Genomic DNA, 14705 nt, shown 5'->3' with positions numbered 1-14705 from the left:
TACGTGTTGAGAAGAATATACATTGTTCAGGAACGTAGTTTGTACATGGGGTGAACAGAATATGGCAACACCTATAATATTACTAACCGTGCGGTGTAGGAAAACTGCTGGCATTCAAACTTCCAGTCGCCTCTGAATGGATAAATATTGGTCCTGTATGCTTTTCAAGTGAATCTTATACAATTTTCCTGCAAAATAGTGGCTAGTTCAAATAGCGTGGACAGCGGTCACGCACCCTTACCTTCAAAGTACACCACAATGACTCAATAACATTGAGATCTGCTGGCTGTGGTCGTCAGCGGAGAAGCGACACTTCATCCTCATGTTCACGAAACCAGTCCTGGACGATGGGAGCTGTCTGAGCTGCAGGGGTCTTGCCTAGTGGCGTAAAATGCCTGGGCATTTATAATTTGGGGAAAATGCCCAGCATAAATGCATAGGCAAATGCCCAAAATTCATAGATGTCCAAGTATTTACGCATTATAAAAAATTTAAGCTGATGTTTTGTATTGGAAAACGTGTTTCGCAGCACTGCTTCTTTAATGGTTGAGAAAGATAGAGATTGGAAAACATCTAGCAAATAAATGAGGACATAGGTTGCAAGTGCTACTCTCAGATGAAGAAGTTGACACAGGAGACGGATTTGTGGCGGTTCGCATCAAACCAGTCAAAAGATTGATGATTTTAAAAAAAACGAGTCATACCTGTACAGTGATATGATTTTATAGGCGCTTTCAGCTGTATACAGGGTGTCCCAGCTATCTTGTCCACTCAAAATATCTCTGGAACAATAACAGCTATTGGAAAACGACTTTCACCGGTATCAGTGTAGGGCTGGGGCCCATGAATGTACATATTTGGAAACATTCTAAAACGAAAGCATATGTGTTTTTTAACACAAACTTATATTTTTTTTAAATGGATCTCCTATATTTTTTCTTCAGCAATCCATAGCATGACAAAGTACATACACAATGGAGTTGATTGCATCGCAATATTCCCATTACATCCCGAGATATTGAGACGCGAAGTTGACGCTTGAAACACTCGACATGCGCTGCTAGCGCACGTCCTGAGGATCAGGCGTGAACCCCATGCTGCCCGTAATCGCGATGTGATTGACATGTGTAATCACACCTCCATACTTATCAAGAGGTCCGAAACAACGGTAAAACTTTTAGTTCACCTGCTCGTTTCACTACAACCATCAACATGAATTTTACTATGACGAGTGAACGATTAACTGTCACTTGCGCTAGATCTACAGTAAAGTAAAGTTTTAACGTTGAACGGCATTACCTTTTTAGTAACGGATTAACGATAAACGAAGTTAACTTTGTGACTAACGTTGCGGTACACAGATATGTTACAGAACCGCATCACCCCTAGCCTATGGGATAAATACTTGCTGGAATGTACGACGTTAATGCAGGATGGCAGCAGATCGTATTATTCGTTTCGGACCTCTTGATAAGTATGGAAGTGTGATTACACATGTCAATCACATCGCGATTACGGGCAGCATGGGGTTCACGCCTGAGTTTCAGGACGTGCGCTAGCAGCTCATGTCGGGTGTTTCAAGCGTCAACTTCGCGTCTTAATATCTCGGGTTGTAATGGGAATATTGCGATGCAATCAACGCCATTGTGTATGTGCTTTGTCATGCTATGGATTGCTGAAGAAAAAATATAGGAGGTCCATTTAAAAAAACATAAGTTGGTGTTAAAAAACACATATGCTTTCGTTTTAGAATGTTTCCAAATATGTACATTCATGGGCCCCAGACCTACGTTGATACCGGTGAAAGTCGTTTTCCAATAGCTGTTATTGTTCCAGAGATATTTTGAGTGGACAAGATAGCTGGGACACCCTGTGTATGGATACTGTCAGAGAAATGTGTTGCGAATAAAGTTAGTAGAAAAGAAGCAATAAACTTCAACGTCATGCACAATGCGGCAGTTTTTCACGCATCTCAGTGTCCATGATGTCGTGTCTCCGTCATATGGGGATACAGTCTGCGAAATTTATTGCGAATAGTGTTACCTCCTGAACTATGATAGGTACGCCTTTATACCCCCCTCCGCGATTGTTGTCTCACAGTAAGGGATATTTATACCAGGTTCGGTTGAAATCGGCCCAGTGGTTTAGGAAGATGTGTGGAACACACACACACACACACACACACACACACACACACACACACACACACAAGCATTAATGTACGTCCATTTTATAGTATGTGTGGATTAAAGCTACTCGTATTTGTAATATATTCTTAATTCTCCAGTTTCAGATTTTTATGGCGAGTAAGATTCTATATAGTTTTAAAACTAGTTATATAACTTGTGGATGGTTCAGCCACACTTCGTCCGTCGTGCATCATCTTGTAAATCGAAGCAGGTATTTGGAGTGGACCGTGGTATATTTGCAAATTAATTGAGTTTCGTTACTGTCTTACCAATTTAATATATCTTCAAAATGTAACTTTGTGTTCGTTTCCAGTAGCTTCAGTTTCAAAATGTATTTAACTTGTGGTGGTGGTGGTGGTGTGTTGGGGCTTATGGGCGCTCAACATCGAGGGCATCAGCGCCCTGACACACATTAAAAGGAACGAATGTGGACAGACCTAAGAAAACTAAAGCACACACTCAAAGAAAGCTGGAAAAGAAGGAAAATGCTACATAAGAAAGTAAAACTTAAGGAAAGGGGAAACGTAGCAACAAGAATGTCACAGGAAATTGTTATTGGCTGGCCACTTACATAAAATATGGGCGAGCTTGTCACACAGTGAGCAAATTAAAATCCTCTCCCTAAAATCTTTCTAAAAACAGAACTTTAAAACTTTAACCACATTCGTCCGAGTGTTGCCTAAAAGAGATGGCAGGTCCGCTGGCAAGTCAGCCGCGACCCGCTGGTCAGAAAATAAAACGCAATCCAATAAAACGTGACGCACAGTGACCTGGACGCCGCAAGCACCACACATTGGAGGGTCCTCCCGCCGGAGCAGGAAGCCATGCGTCATAGGGCTGTGGCCTATTTGAAGCCGAGTGAGGGGAACCTCGTCCCGTCGATGGGGCTGAAAGGAAGTACACCACACACGCGTTGTGGGCTTGACTATACGGAGCTTATTGTCAGTCACTTCCAGCCACTCATCCTCCCACCGATGCATGACCCGTGAGCTCAACAGCGAGGTGAGTGTGTGCAAAACTTGTAACAGATAGATAACTCAATATAGTATTGACAAGAGTTCATCGACTGAAATATTTTTAAATGTCAGCAGAATATTTGATCCTAGTTACACGATCACGTTATACCTTGGAACATGTTTTCACAGTTGGAAAAATTTTAATTTTCCGGAGTAATTTTTGTAATTTCAGAAAAAGACTGCAATAGATGGCAGCGAACGTGATATTTAAAAACGGAATAAGAAAAAACACTGAAGGAAAAAAAAACAATACCAAAAAGGAGTTGTGCGACACAAACGAAGGTTGCTTAGCGTGTTTCTGCATCTGAAAGAAGACTATTCAAATTTGCGCCAATCGCATGAGGGTGGCGCTGTTAGCGTCACTATGAGGATGCAAATTAGGTTTGCTTGAACACACGCTTAACGGTCGTGATCGTTAGTTACTTTTCAGATTGTATATGGTAAGTTGATGTTAGTCAAGAATGCCATTAAGACGACAAAGGAGCCATTATCATCACCTCACTGACTTTGAACGAGGTTGTCTAATAGGACTGACAGGTTAAATGTTCCTTCTGCGATAGTGCAGAAAACCTTGGCAGGAATGTAGTTACTGTACATGACTCCTGGCAGCGGTGGTCACGACAATGTAAGGTCGCAAGAAGACTGGGCTCCGAACGACCATGTTTTCTTATACCCACATTTAAACTGGATGAAAGTGGGACACAGCTGGTATAATTTTTATTAAAAATGAAATTCCTCCAGCTGTACTTAAGATTTTTTATTTACTTCGCTACTAGTTTCGGCGTTGCGTCAACGCCATCTTCAGGCCCGTACGCTTTACTGAAATCGTGAGATCAACACCTGGTGGAACATGTGTTGATCTCACCACGGACTTCTAGACTGGAGCACGTGTTGATATCACCGCGGAATTCTAGACTGAGCCACGCACAAGTGATTTCAGCAAAGCGTACGGGCCTGAAGATGTGTTGACGCAACGCCGAAACTAGTAGCGAACTAAATAAAAAATCTTAAGTACAGCTGGAGGAATTTCATTTTTAGTTACAAAATGTGCTATTGTGTCCGGCGCATGGCTCTGGCGCATTCTGTAGCACCAATCGGAGCAGCAGTTGACACCATAGTGTTACAAAGAACTCTTTAAAAATCGGTTATTTCAAGGGCAGCTCTAATTCGGACGCCCTGTAGCGTGCATTCCACTGGCCCCAAACCACCGCCATTTGCGACGTCAGCAGTGTCGTGCGTGAGCTCATTGGAGTGCAGGGTGGAGGTCTGTTGTGTTTTCTTATGAAAGCTGGTTCTGCCTCGATGCCAGTGATGGCAGAATGCTGGTTATGAGGAAGCCAGTTGAGGGCCTGCAACCATCCTGTGTGCATGCTAGACATACTGGACCCACATCTGGAGCTATGGTTTGAAGTGCGATTTTGTATGACAGAACTCACTCTCGTAATTAGCTCACGCAGCCTGCTTTCAAAATTGTACGTTAGTCTGGTGATTCAACCTGTTGTGCTGCCGTTAATGAGCAGCATCCCAGGGGGTGTTTTCCAACAGGATAACGCTCGCCCACATACTGCTGTTGTAACCCAGCATGCTCTACAGAATGTTGGCATGTTGCCTTGCCCTGCTCTGTCACCAGATCTGTCTCCTATCGAGCACATGTGGGATATTATCGGACGGCAACACCATCCACAAACAGCACTAACTGCACCTCCATTGACCGACCAAGTGCAAGAGTCACGGAACTCTATCCCACAAAAACATCCGGCACATGTGCAACACAATGCATGCACGTTTGCATGTTTGCATTCAACATTCTGGCGGTTAAGCCAGTTTTTAATGTACCAGCATTTCACATTTGCATTGGCTTATCCCCCACTTACATTAACCTATGATCTTGCAATGTTAACCACTTAAATATGTTACCTAAAGAGGTGTATTCCAGAAATATCATTACCCTATATTAATTATTTTTTAGTGTTGCGATTTATATACACTACTGGCCATTAAAATTGCTACACCAAGAAGAAATGCAGATGATAAACGGGTATTCATTGGACAAATATATTATGCTAGAACTGACATGTGATTACATTTTCACGCAATTTGGGTGCATAATGGTTCAAATGGCTTTGGGCACTATGAGACTTAACTTCTGAGGTCATAAGTCCCCTAGAACTTAGAACTACTTAAACCTAACTAACCTAAGGACATCACACACATCCATGCCCGAGGCAGGATTCGAACCTGCGACCGTAGCGGTCGCGCGATTCCAAACTGAAGCGCCTAGAACCGCTCGGCCACTCTGGCCGGCTTTGGGTGCATAGATCCTGAGAAATCAGTACCCAGAACAACCACCTCTGGCCGTAATAACGGCCTTGATACGCCTGGGTATTGAGTCAAACAGAGCTTGGTCGGCGTGTACAGCTACAGCTGCCCATGCAGCTTCAACACGATACCACAGTTCATCAAGAGTAGTGACTGGTGTATTGTGACGAGCCAGTTGCTCGGCTACCATTGACCAGACGTTTTCAGTTGGTGAGAGATCTGGAGAATGTGCTGGCCAGGGCAGCAGTCGAACATTTTCTGTATCCAGAAAGGCCCGTACAGGACCTGTAACATTCGGTTATGCATTATCCTGTTGAAATGTAGGGTTTCGCTGGGATCGAATGATGGGAAGAGCCACGGGTCGTAACACATCTGAAATGTAGCGTCCACTGTTCGAAGTGCTGTCAATGCGAACAAGAGGTGACCGAGACGTATAACCAATGGCACCCCATGCCATCACGCCGCGTGATACACCAATATGGCGATGACCAGTAGACGCTTCCAATGTGCGTTCACCGCGATGTCGCCAAACACGGAGGCGACCATCATGATGCTGTAAACAGAACCTGGATTCATCTGAAAAAATGACGTTTTGCCATTCGTGCACCCAGGTTCGTCGTTGAGGACGCGCTCCTGTCTGTGATGCAGCGTCAAGGGTAACCACAGCCATGGTCTCCGAGCTGATAGTCCATGCTGCTGCAAACGTCGTTGAATTGTTCGTGCAGATGGTTGTTGTCTTGCAAACGTCCCCATCTGTTGACTCAGGGATCGAGACGTGGCTGCACGATCCGTTACAGCCATGCGGATAAGATGCCTGTCATCTCGACTGCTAGTGATACGAGGCCGTTGGGATCCAGCACGGCGTTCCGTATTACCCTCCTGAACCTACCAATTCCATATTCTGCTAACAGTCATTGGATCTCGACCAACGCGGCAGCAATGTCGCGATACAATAAACCGCAATCGCTATAAGCTACAATGCGACCTTTATCAAAGTCGAAACGTGATGGTACGCATTTCTCCATCTTACACGAGGCATCACGACAACGTTTCACCAGGCAACGCCGGTCAACTGCTGTTTGTGTATAAGAAATCGGTTGGAAACTTTCCTCATGTCAGCAGTTGTAGGTGTCGCCACCGGCGTCAACCTTGTGTGAACGCTCTGAAAAGCTAATCATTTGCATATCACAGCATCTTCTTCATGCCGGTTAAATTTCGCGTCAGTAGAACGTCATCTTCGTGGTGTAGCAATTTTAACGGCCAGTAGTGTATATTAAACCGGCTAGAGGTGAAAGTCTTAATCAGTGCAGCACTCTGTCCTAAAGGGTGGACAAAATATAATTGCCCCGGATAATATATGAAGTGAGACTGACGCTCGATTGACCCTCGTTAATTAACATCACAGCAGATGCTGGAAATGTCCACTGCTAATGCAGAACAGCGCTCTGCTCGATTTATGAAACAGTGAGACACGCGTATCAGCTCTGTCCTGGTATACAGCAGCGATTGCGTTTTCAGTGTTCTGCTGTAGTTCTTCCAGAGTGTGAAGATTATATGAGTGCACATGTCCCTTCAGTTTGCCCCATATGTAAGAATCACTCAGAGAGAGATCGTGCGAGGTGGCCAGGAAATTGCACTGACTTCCGATGATTGTCCCCTCCTCAGTGAACACCTCACGCAAACGCGACAAGGTTGACAAGGGCCGGCCGTGGTGGTCTAGCGGTTCTAGGCGCGCAGTCCGGAACCGCGCGACTGCTACGGTCGCAGGTTGGAATCCTGCCTCGGGCATGGATGTGTGTGATGTCATTAGGTTAGTTAGGTTTAAGTAGTTCTAAGTTCTAGGGGACTGATGACCACAGATGTTAAGTCCCATAGTGCTCAAAGCCATTTTTTTTGTTGACAAGGCGCTGTATGCTTGTAAGCTATTGTCATATCACTGGCTTGGTTGCGGAGTATCTTTGCGAGCGGCCGCGTTTCTTTTGCAGAGTCGAGCACGGGACAAGGAGCTGTTATCTTGTGCTGTCGGTAGCTTTACATGTAAAATGCATTGTTATGGAAGTTCAAGTGTTGCTACAAGTGCTATTATAGTGAAGTAATGAGATATGGAAGTGGTTTTAGTGAAAAGCGCGCAAAGAAGTAATTAAATATCAGCAATTCCTCCGATAACGTTTTTGAGTATCCGCCCGTCTGCGAGTCGTACCGTACATCAATCACCCGCGCCCTGTCCAGCCTCTCAGAATGAACTAATGTCAATTAGCAATATAGTTACCACAAAAGAGTGCAATCAAGTGCCAGTGTCTTGTAGCGAGCGTGAGAACGTGCGTTTGGTCATCGCGTTTCACATCATCAACAATCAGCCGCGCCGCTACGGTTACGTGCACGCTTGTACAAGTGAGAACTGAGAACTGAAAATTTAAATTCATGAACAGCGTTATATGATTGCTAGTGACAAGGAGGACTGGTACCAGATATCTGTGTTTGCGTGACGAGCGTAAGAATTTTCGTCCGAAAATTCGGCTTCCGCATTATCAACAATCACACGCGTCGCGTCGGTTACACGTACGCTCGTCCAAGTGACATTGTGGTCAGATAATCATCAAGAATGTTAATTGGGATAAACACTTAGGACTCAGGATGTAAACAGTGCAATCTGCTATTTGCTTATTGTCTCAGAATGTAGCTGTTCATACCAGACGTAGGACAGTGTTGTGTTAAACGTTAAGTGGCTCCCGAAACCCGCTTACATAATTTCCGGCAAGCCAGTAGCAGTGTGGAGCAGAACAATACGACCGCCACGTATCAGGTACGTGGTGAGGACAGGGCGCAGGGTCAGAAGCGACAAACATTTAAAGCCAGCCCGCCATTAGTACCCCCGGGAGTGTTACATGCTGTTGGTCCATCTTGCTGAAAATATCCATACAACCATTCGTCTTCTATGAGATGATCCGCATTTTGATTAATAAGTTTCTGACACACCAGTTAACATTGGCTCTGAGCACTATGCGACTTAACTTCTGAGGTCATCAGTCGCCTAGAACTTAGAACTAATGAAACCTAACTAACCTAAGGACATCACACACATCCATGCCCGAGGCAGGATTCGAACCTGCGACCGTAGCGGTCGCTCGGTTCCAGACTGTAGCGCCTAGAACCGCACGGCCACTCCGGCCGGCTAACATTAGCAGTTTCGCCAAGGAATGGCGTTCTGATGGAGACACCACACATTGCAACACCAAATAACAATTCTTTTATGTGCTGATGGGGATTTTCTGATACATAACGATGCATGTTTTGCGAGTTCACATACGCTGACAGGCCGAGGTAGGCCTTATCTGAAGAAATGAAAAACTGAGGATCCAAAAGTCTTGATTCTACTTCACTCAGAAAGCAATATGCGAAAGTTCGTCTGGATGCCTTAACTCATACACAGCAGTAAATTATAAGGATACAAATGTATGTCTCTTTTGGTGACGTTCCCATGTGACGATCCCTTAATTCCCACTTTCACAGATAAACCATGTTGAAATTCCGTTGGACTTTGATCCAAGCTTTGTTTCCCTCGAGCTCTTTTCGGGTAGTTACTGTCCTTATTCGCTACAAAGCCCGTTTCGCGCCATTTTACCACTAACTTTTACATTGCAGACTTTACTGGAGGTTTTACGAAAGCGCTTTCAGTCTTAAACGTTTGCGCAAACAGTTCCGCACACATTTTCCACGTATTGTGCTTCGCCTAACACTCGACAACGGACGCTCACTGCTTTACTGTGAGCACTATTTTGTGTTGAAGTAAACGGATCACTAAACGGTTCCGCTGCTCTCACTCACTCAAACGTAATGGTTCAAATGGCTCTGAGTACTATGGGACTTAACATCTATGGTCATCAGTCTCCTAGAACTTAGAACTACTTAAACAAGCGTAATGACAGCGAAGATTTGAGGCAGGACACGCGGGACATGTACATTTACACACAAGTGACAGCAATCGATTGGTTCATCAAATCACGATTTCCAGCATTTTCTGTGTGGGCAGTTCTCCTGCTCGTTGACAAGGGTCAATTCCGTGTCAGTCTTACGAATATTTTCAGGGCCGTGTATGTGCTTTAAATGTACGTTGACTAAGTAGCTGCAGCTAAGTTTTTGAATCAGAATGGTTGTTCAGCAATCGAAACTGGTCATCATAATTGTAACTGCGATCAAGACAAATAGCAGTTATATTGAATGTTCAGATCACTTGCTGAATAACATAACGCTATCATCAAGCTTTTCAAAATGTTTCGATGGGATATTGCACCCCAATCTTTTGGGGACACACATCTCAATAATATTGGATTATCGCTGTTGTACAAGCCCACGCTTGTTGTCGTGGAGAAAGTTGGTTTTAATTGCCCTCTCCCCCCCCCCCCCCCCCCCCGCTCCCTCCACGTTACTTGAGTATGAAAGAAGTCACGTCTTCCCCAGTTATCAAAGTAATCAAGTAACTACAAAGTCAGAAATAGATGCAGCCCCTAAAACTTTTAAACCAGCAATTTCGTAGATGTAATATGAAGGATCACGTCGTAATGGTTCTCTTTTCCCTTCTCTCATTAAATTGCAAAACTGTGCAGGTTTTGTATTTGGTGAATCTTTCCCCGTATGGGACCTCACACTTGTCTCTGTGACCAGATCTCTTCCTTGAGGCACAATATCTCCGGATAAGTGGAGGATCGACGTGCATATCTTTTAATTACGAATCTAGTAAAATTTTTTGTATGTGCTCGTGACTTTTGTGTGCCGTGTTTCTGACCAGGCAAAATAATAGCGTGCTATTCGCCTAAAGGGATGAAGAGGAAGCCCCACGAAAACCACAACCACATTTACCGACCATGCAGCCAAACGGTAGCAAGGCCCTCCTACCAGACTGGGTCCGCTCCTGTCCCTCCTCCGTGTCTGACAGGCAGCAACGCAGAAGACAGCATCGATTTGCAGAATGACCTGCAGAGGACTGATGAATGGTGCAAGCTCTGGCTGTTGACCCCGAACAATACAAAAGCTTGTTGTTGTTGTTGTTGTTGTGGTCTGCAGTCCTGAGACTGGTTTGATGCAGCTCTCCATGCTACTCTATCCTGTGCGAGCCTCTTCATCTCCCAGTGCCTACTGCAGACTTCATCCTTCTGAATCTGCTTAGTGTATTCATCTCTTGGTCTCCCTCTGCGATTTTTACCCTCCACGCTGCCTTTCAGCACTAAACTGGTGATCCCTTGATGCCTCAGAACATGTCCTACCAACCGATCCCTTCTTCTAGTCACGTTGTGCCACAAACTTCTTTTCTCCCCAATCCTATTCAATACTTCCTCATTAGTTATGTGATCTACCCATCTAATCCTCAGCATTCTTCTGTAGCACCACATTTCAAAAGCTTCTGTTCTCTTCTTGTCCAAACTATTTATCGTCCATGTTTCACTTCCATACATGGCTACACTCCATACAAATACTTCCAGAATGGCTTCCTGACACTTAAATCCATACTCGATGTTAACAAATTTCTCTTCTTCAGAAACGCTTTCCTTGCCATTGCCAGTCTACATTTTATATCTTCTCTACTTCGACCATTATCAGTTATTTTGCTTCCCAAATAGCAAAACTCCTTTGCTACTTTAATTGTCTAATTTCCTAATCTAATTCCCTCAGCATCACCCGACTTAATTCGACTACATTCCATTATCCTCGTTTTGCTTTTGTTGATGTTCGTCTTATATTCTCCTTTCAAGACACTATCCATTCCGTTCAACTGCTCTTCCAAGTCCTTTGCTGTTTCTGACAGAATTACAATGCCATCGGCGAACCTCAAAGTTTTTATTTCTTCTCCATGGATATTAATACCTACTCCGAATTTTTCTTTTGTTTCCTTCACTGCTCGCTCAATATACAGATTGAATAACATCGGGGATAGGCTACAACCCTGTACCACTCCCTTCCCAACCACTGCTTCCCTTTCATGCCCCTCGATTCTTATAACTGCCATCTGGTTTCTGTACAAATTGTAAATAGCCTTTCGCTCCCTGTATTTTACCCCTGCCACCTTCAGAATTTGAAAGAGAGTATTCCAGTCAACATTGTCAAAAGCTTTCTCTAACTCTACAAATGCTAGAAACGTAGGTTTGCCCTTCCTTAATCTAGCTTCTAAGATGTGCCGTAGGGTCAGTATTGCCTCACGTGTTCCAACATTCCTACGGAATCCAAACTGATCTTCCCCGAGGTCGGCTTCTATCAGTTTTTCCATTCGTCTGTAAAGAATTCGCGTTAGTATTTTGCAGCCGTGACTTATTAAACTGATAGTTCGGTAATTTTCACACCTGTCAACATCTGCTTTCTTTGGAATTGGGATTATTATATTCTTCTTGAAGTCTGAGGGTATTTCGCCTGCCTGATACATCTTGCTCACCAGATGGTAGAGTTTTGTCAGGACTGGCTCTCCCAAGGCCGTCAGTAGTTCCAATGGAATGTTGTCTACTCCGGGAGCCTTGTTTCGACTCAGGTCTTCCAGTACTCTGTCAAACTCTTCACGCAGTATCTATCTCCCATTTCATCTACATCCTCTTCCATTTCCATAATATTGTCCTCAAGTACATCGCCCTTGTATAGACCTTCTATATACTCCTTCCACCGTTCTGCTTTCCCCTCTTTGCTTAGAACTGGGTTTCCATCTGAGCTCTTGATGTTCATGCACGTGGTTATCTCCATAGGTCTCTTTAATTTTCCTGTAGGCTGTATCTATCTTAACCCTAGTGAGATAAGCCTCTACATCCTTACATTTGTCCTCTAGCCATCTCTGCTTAGCCATTTTGCACTTCCTGTCGATCTCATTTTTGAGACGTTTGTATTCCTTTTTGCATGCTTCATTTACTGCAGTTTTATATTTTCTCCTCTCATCAATTAAATTCGATATATCTTCTGTCACCCAAGGATTTCTACTAGCCCTCGTCTTTTTACGTACTTGATCCTCTGCTGCCTTCACTATTTCATCCCTCAAAGCTACCCATTCGTCTTCTACTGTATTTCTTTCCCCCATTCCTGTCAATTGTTCCCTTATGCTCTCACTGAAACTCTGTACAACCTCTGGTTTGGTCAGTTTATCCAGGTCCCATCTCCTTAAATTCCCACCTTTTCGCAGTTTCTTCAGTTTTAATCTACAGGTCATAACCAATAGATTGAGGTCAGTGTCCACATCTGCCCCTGGAAATGTCTTACAATTTAAAACCTAGTTCCTAAATCTCTGTATTACCATTAGATAATCTATCTGAAACCTGCCAGTATCTCTAGGCTTCTTCCATGTATACAGCCTTCTTTTATGATTCTTGAACCAAGTGTTAGCCATGATTAAGTTGAGCTGTGTGCAAAATTCTATCAGGCGGCTTCCTCTTTCATTTTTTAGCTCCAATGCATATTCACCTTACGTTTCCTTCTCTCCCTTTTCCTACTACCGAATTCCAGTCACCCATGACTATTAAATTTTCGTCATCCTTCACTATTTGAACAATTTCTTTTATTTCATCATACATTTCTTCAATTTCTTCGTCATCTGCAGAGCTAGTTGGCATATAAACTTGTACTACTGTAGTAGGCGTGGGCTTCGTATCTATCTTGGCCACAATAATGCGTTCACTATGCTGTTTGTAGTAGCTTATCCGCATTCCTATTTTCCTATTCATTATTAAACCTACTCCTGCATTACCCCAATTTGATTTTGTGTTTATAACCCTGTAGTCACCTGGCCAGAAGTCTTGTTCCTCCTGCCACTGAACTTCACTAATTCCCACTATATCTAACTTTAACCTATCCATTTCCCTTTTTAAATTTTCTAACCTACCTCCCCGATTAAGGGATCTGACATTCCACGCTCCGATCCGTAGAACGCCAGTTTTCTTTCTCCTGATAACGACATCCTCTTGAGTAGTCCCCGCCCGGAGATCCGAATGGGGGACTATTTTACCTCCGGAATATTTTACCCAAGAGGACGCCATCATCATTTAACCATACAGTAAAGCTGCATGCCCTCGGGAGAAATTACGGCCGTAGTTTCCCCTTGCTTTCAGCCGTTCGCAGTACCAGCACAGCAAGGCCGTTTTGGTTAGTGTTACAAGGCCAGATCAGTCAATCATCCAGACTGTTGCCCCTGCAACTACTGAAAAGGCTGCTGCCCCTCTTCAGGAACCACACGTTTGTCTGGCCTCTCAACAGATACCCCTCCGTTGTGGTTGCACCTACGGTACGGCTATCTGTATCGCTGAGGCACGCTAGCCTCCCCACCAACAGTAAGGTCCATGGTTCATGGGGGGGTGGGGGGGGGGGAGCTTACCGACAGTTATTCCTCACACGAGCCATTCGCGAGTGGAACAGGGTAGGGGGATCTGTTAGTTGCATCCGACACACACCATTAGATCGCTTGCGGAGTATGACGTAGATGTAGATGTAGATTGGTGTACTCACCAGACGGAGAGCCTGTGTGGGGTCGTACAGCTTGCAGCGCAGGAAACGCAGCAGATACCAGTCCTCCAGGCAGCTGAGTTCCACGTCGGGACGCTCTGAAACGAGCAAGTCACAGGCGTCAGAACCACCACAACATAAAAATAGTGCAGCATTTTTGTCTGGAAGGTTCCGAGTCCTTAGTTCCTTCGAACACACTAAGTGGTTTTACCTGTTGGGTCTAAAGCAGTGGTTGCCCAATTCTTTTGCTCTAAGGCCAATACCACATTGTGTGGTGACACGGGGCACCATGTGTACCAATCTTATTATTAACTGGTAAACTACCTAAATTAGTATGTTACCTGCTCTCTATATAATAGATATGGTAAGGACGTGATAAGCTAGCCGCCGGCCGACCAAGTACTGATCGTTAAAAGTCGACACCATTCGGAACACTTCGTGTGGACTAGAGATGGGTCATTTGCGAACATACGGGTCCAAAGGAACGGTTCATCAAGATGAACGGAACGAGCGATGAACGAAGTCCAAGGAACGGTCTTTGATAGTTCACTTCGGTCGCGGCTTTCCACTGACAGTTGACGGGAACGGGAAACGGTCGGTCTCGTTCCCGCAACGGCACGTCAGCCGGTCTCGTTCGAGCCTCGGTCCCGTTCCCATTTGTCTCGGCCTCGCTCGGCCGGACTCGTCCTCCTTCGCTTGGCGACTCATCGCAGTTCCA

At 44.6% G+C, this 14705-nt stretch overlaps 1 protein-coding gene across 1 annotated transcript in view; it reads right to left on the bottom strand.

The window, feature by feature from the left end:
• The window catches only part of LOC124593813 (alpha-tocopherol transfer protein-like), a 211744-nt gene that overhangs the window by 92842 nt on the left and 104197 nt on the right, over positions 1–14705 (bottom strand). Inside the window, exon 2 of the mRNA XM_047132161.1 lies at positions 13991–14085. Coding sequence (XP_046988117.1) covers positions 13991–14085 — 95 coding nt within the window. The remainder of the gene's footprint in view (positions 1–13990; positions 14086–14705) is intronic.

The sequence above is a fragment of the Schistocerca americana genome, chromosome 2 (genome assembly GCF_021461395.2).
Source record: "Schistocerca americana isolate TAMUIC-IGC-003095 chromosome 2, iqSchAmer2.1, whole genome shotgun sequence".
NCBI classification, from domain to species: Eukaryota; Metazoa; Arthropoda; class Insecta; order Orthoptera; family Acrididae; genus Schistocerca; species Schistocerca americana.
Note: the sequence above shows the minus strand (reverse complement) of the source record. Positions and strands in the feature narration are given on the sequence as shown.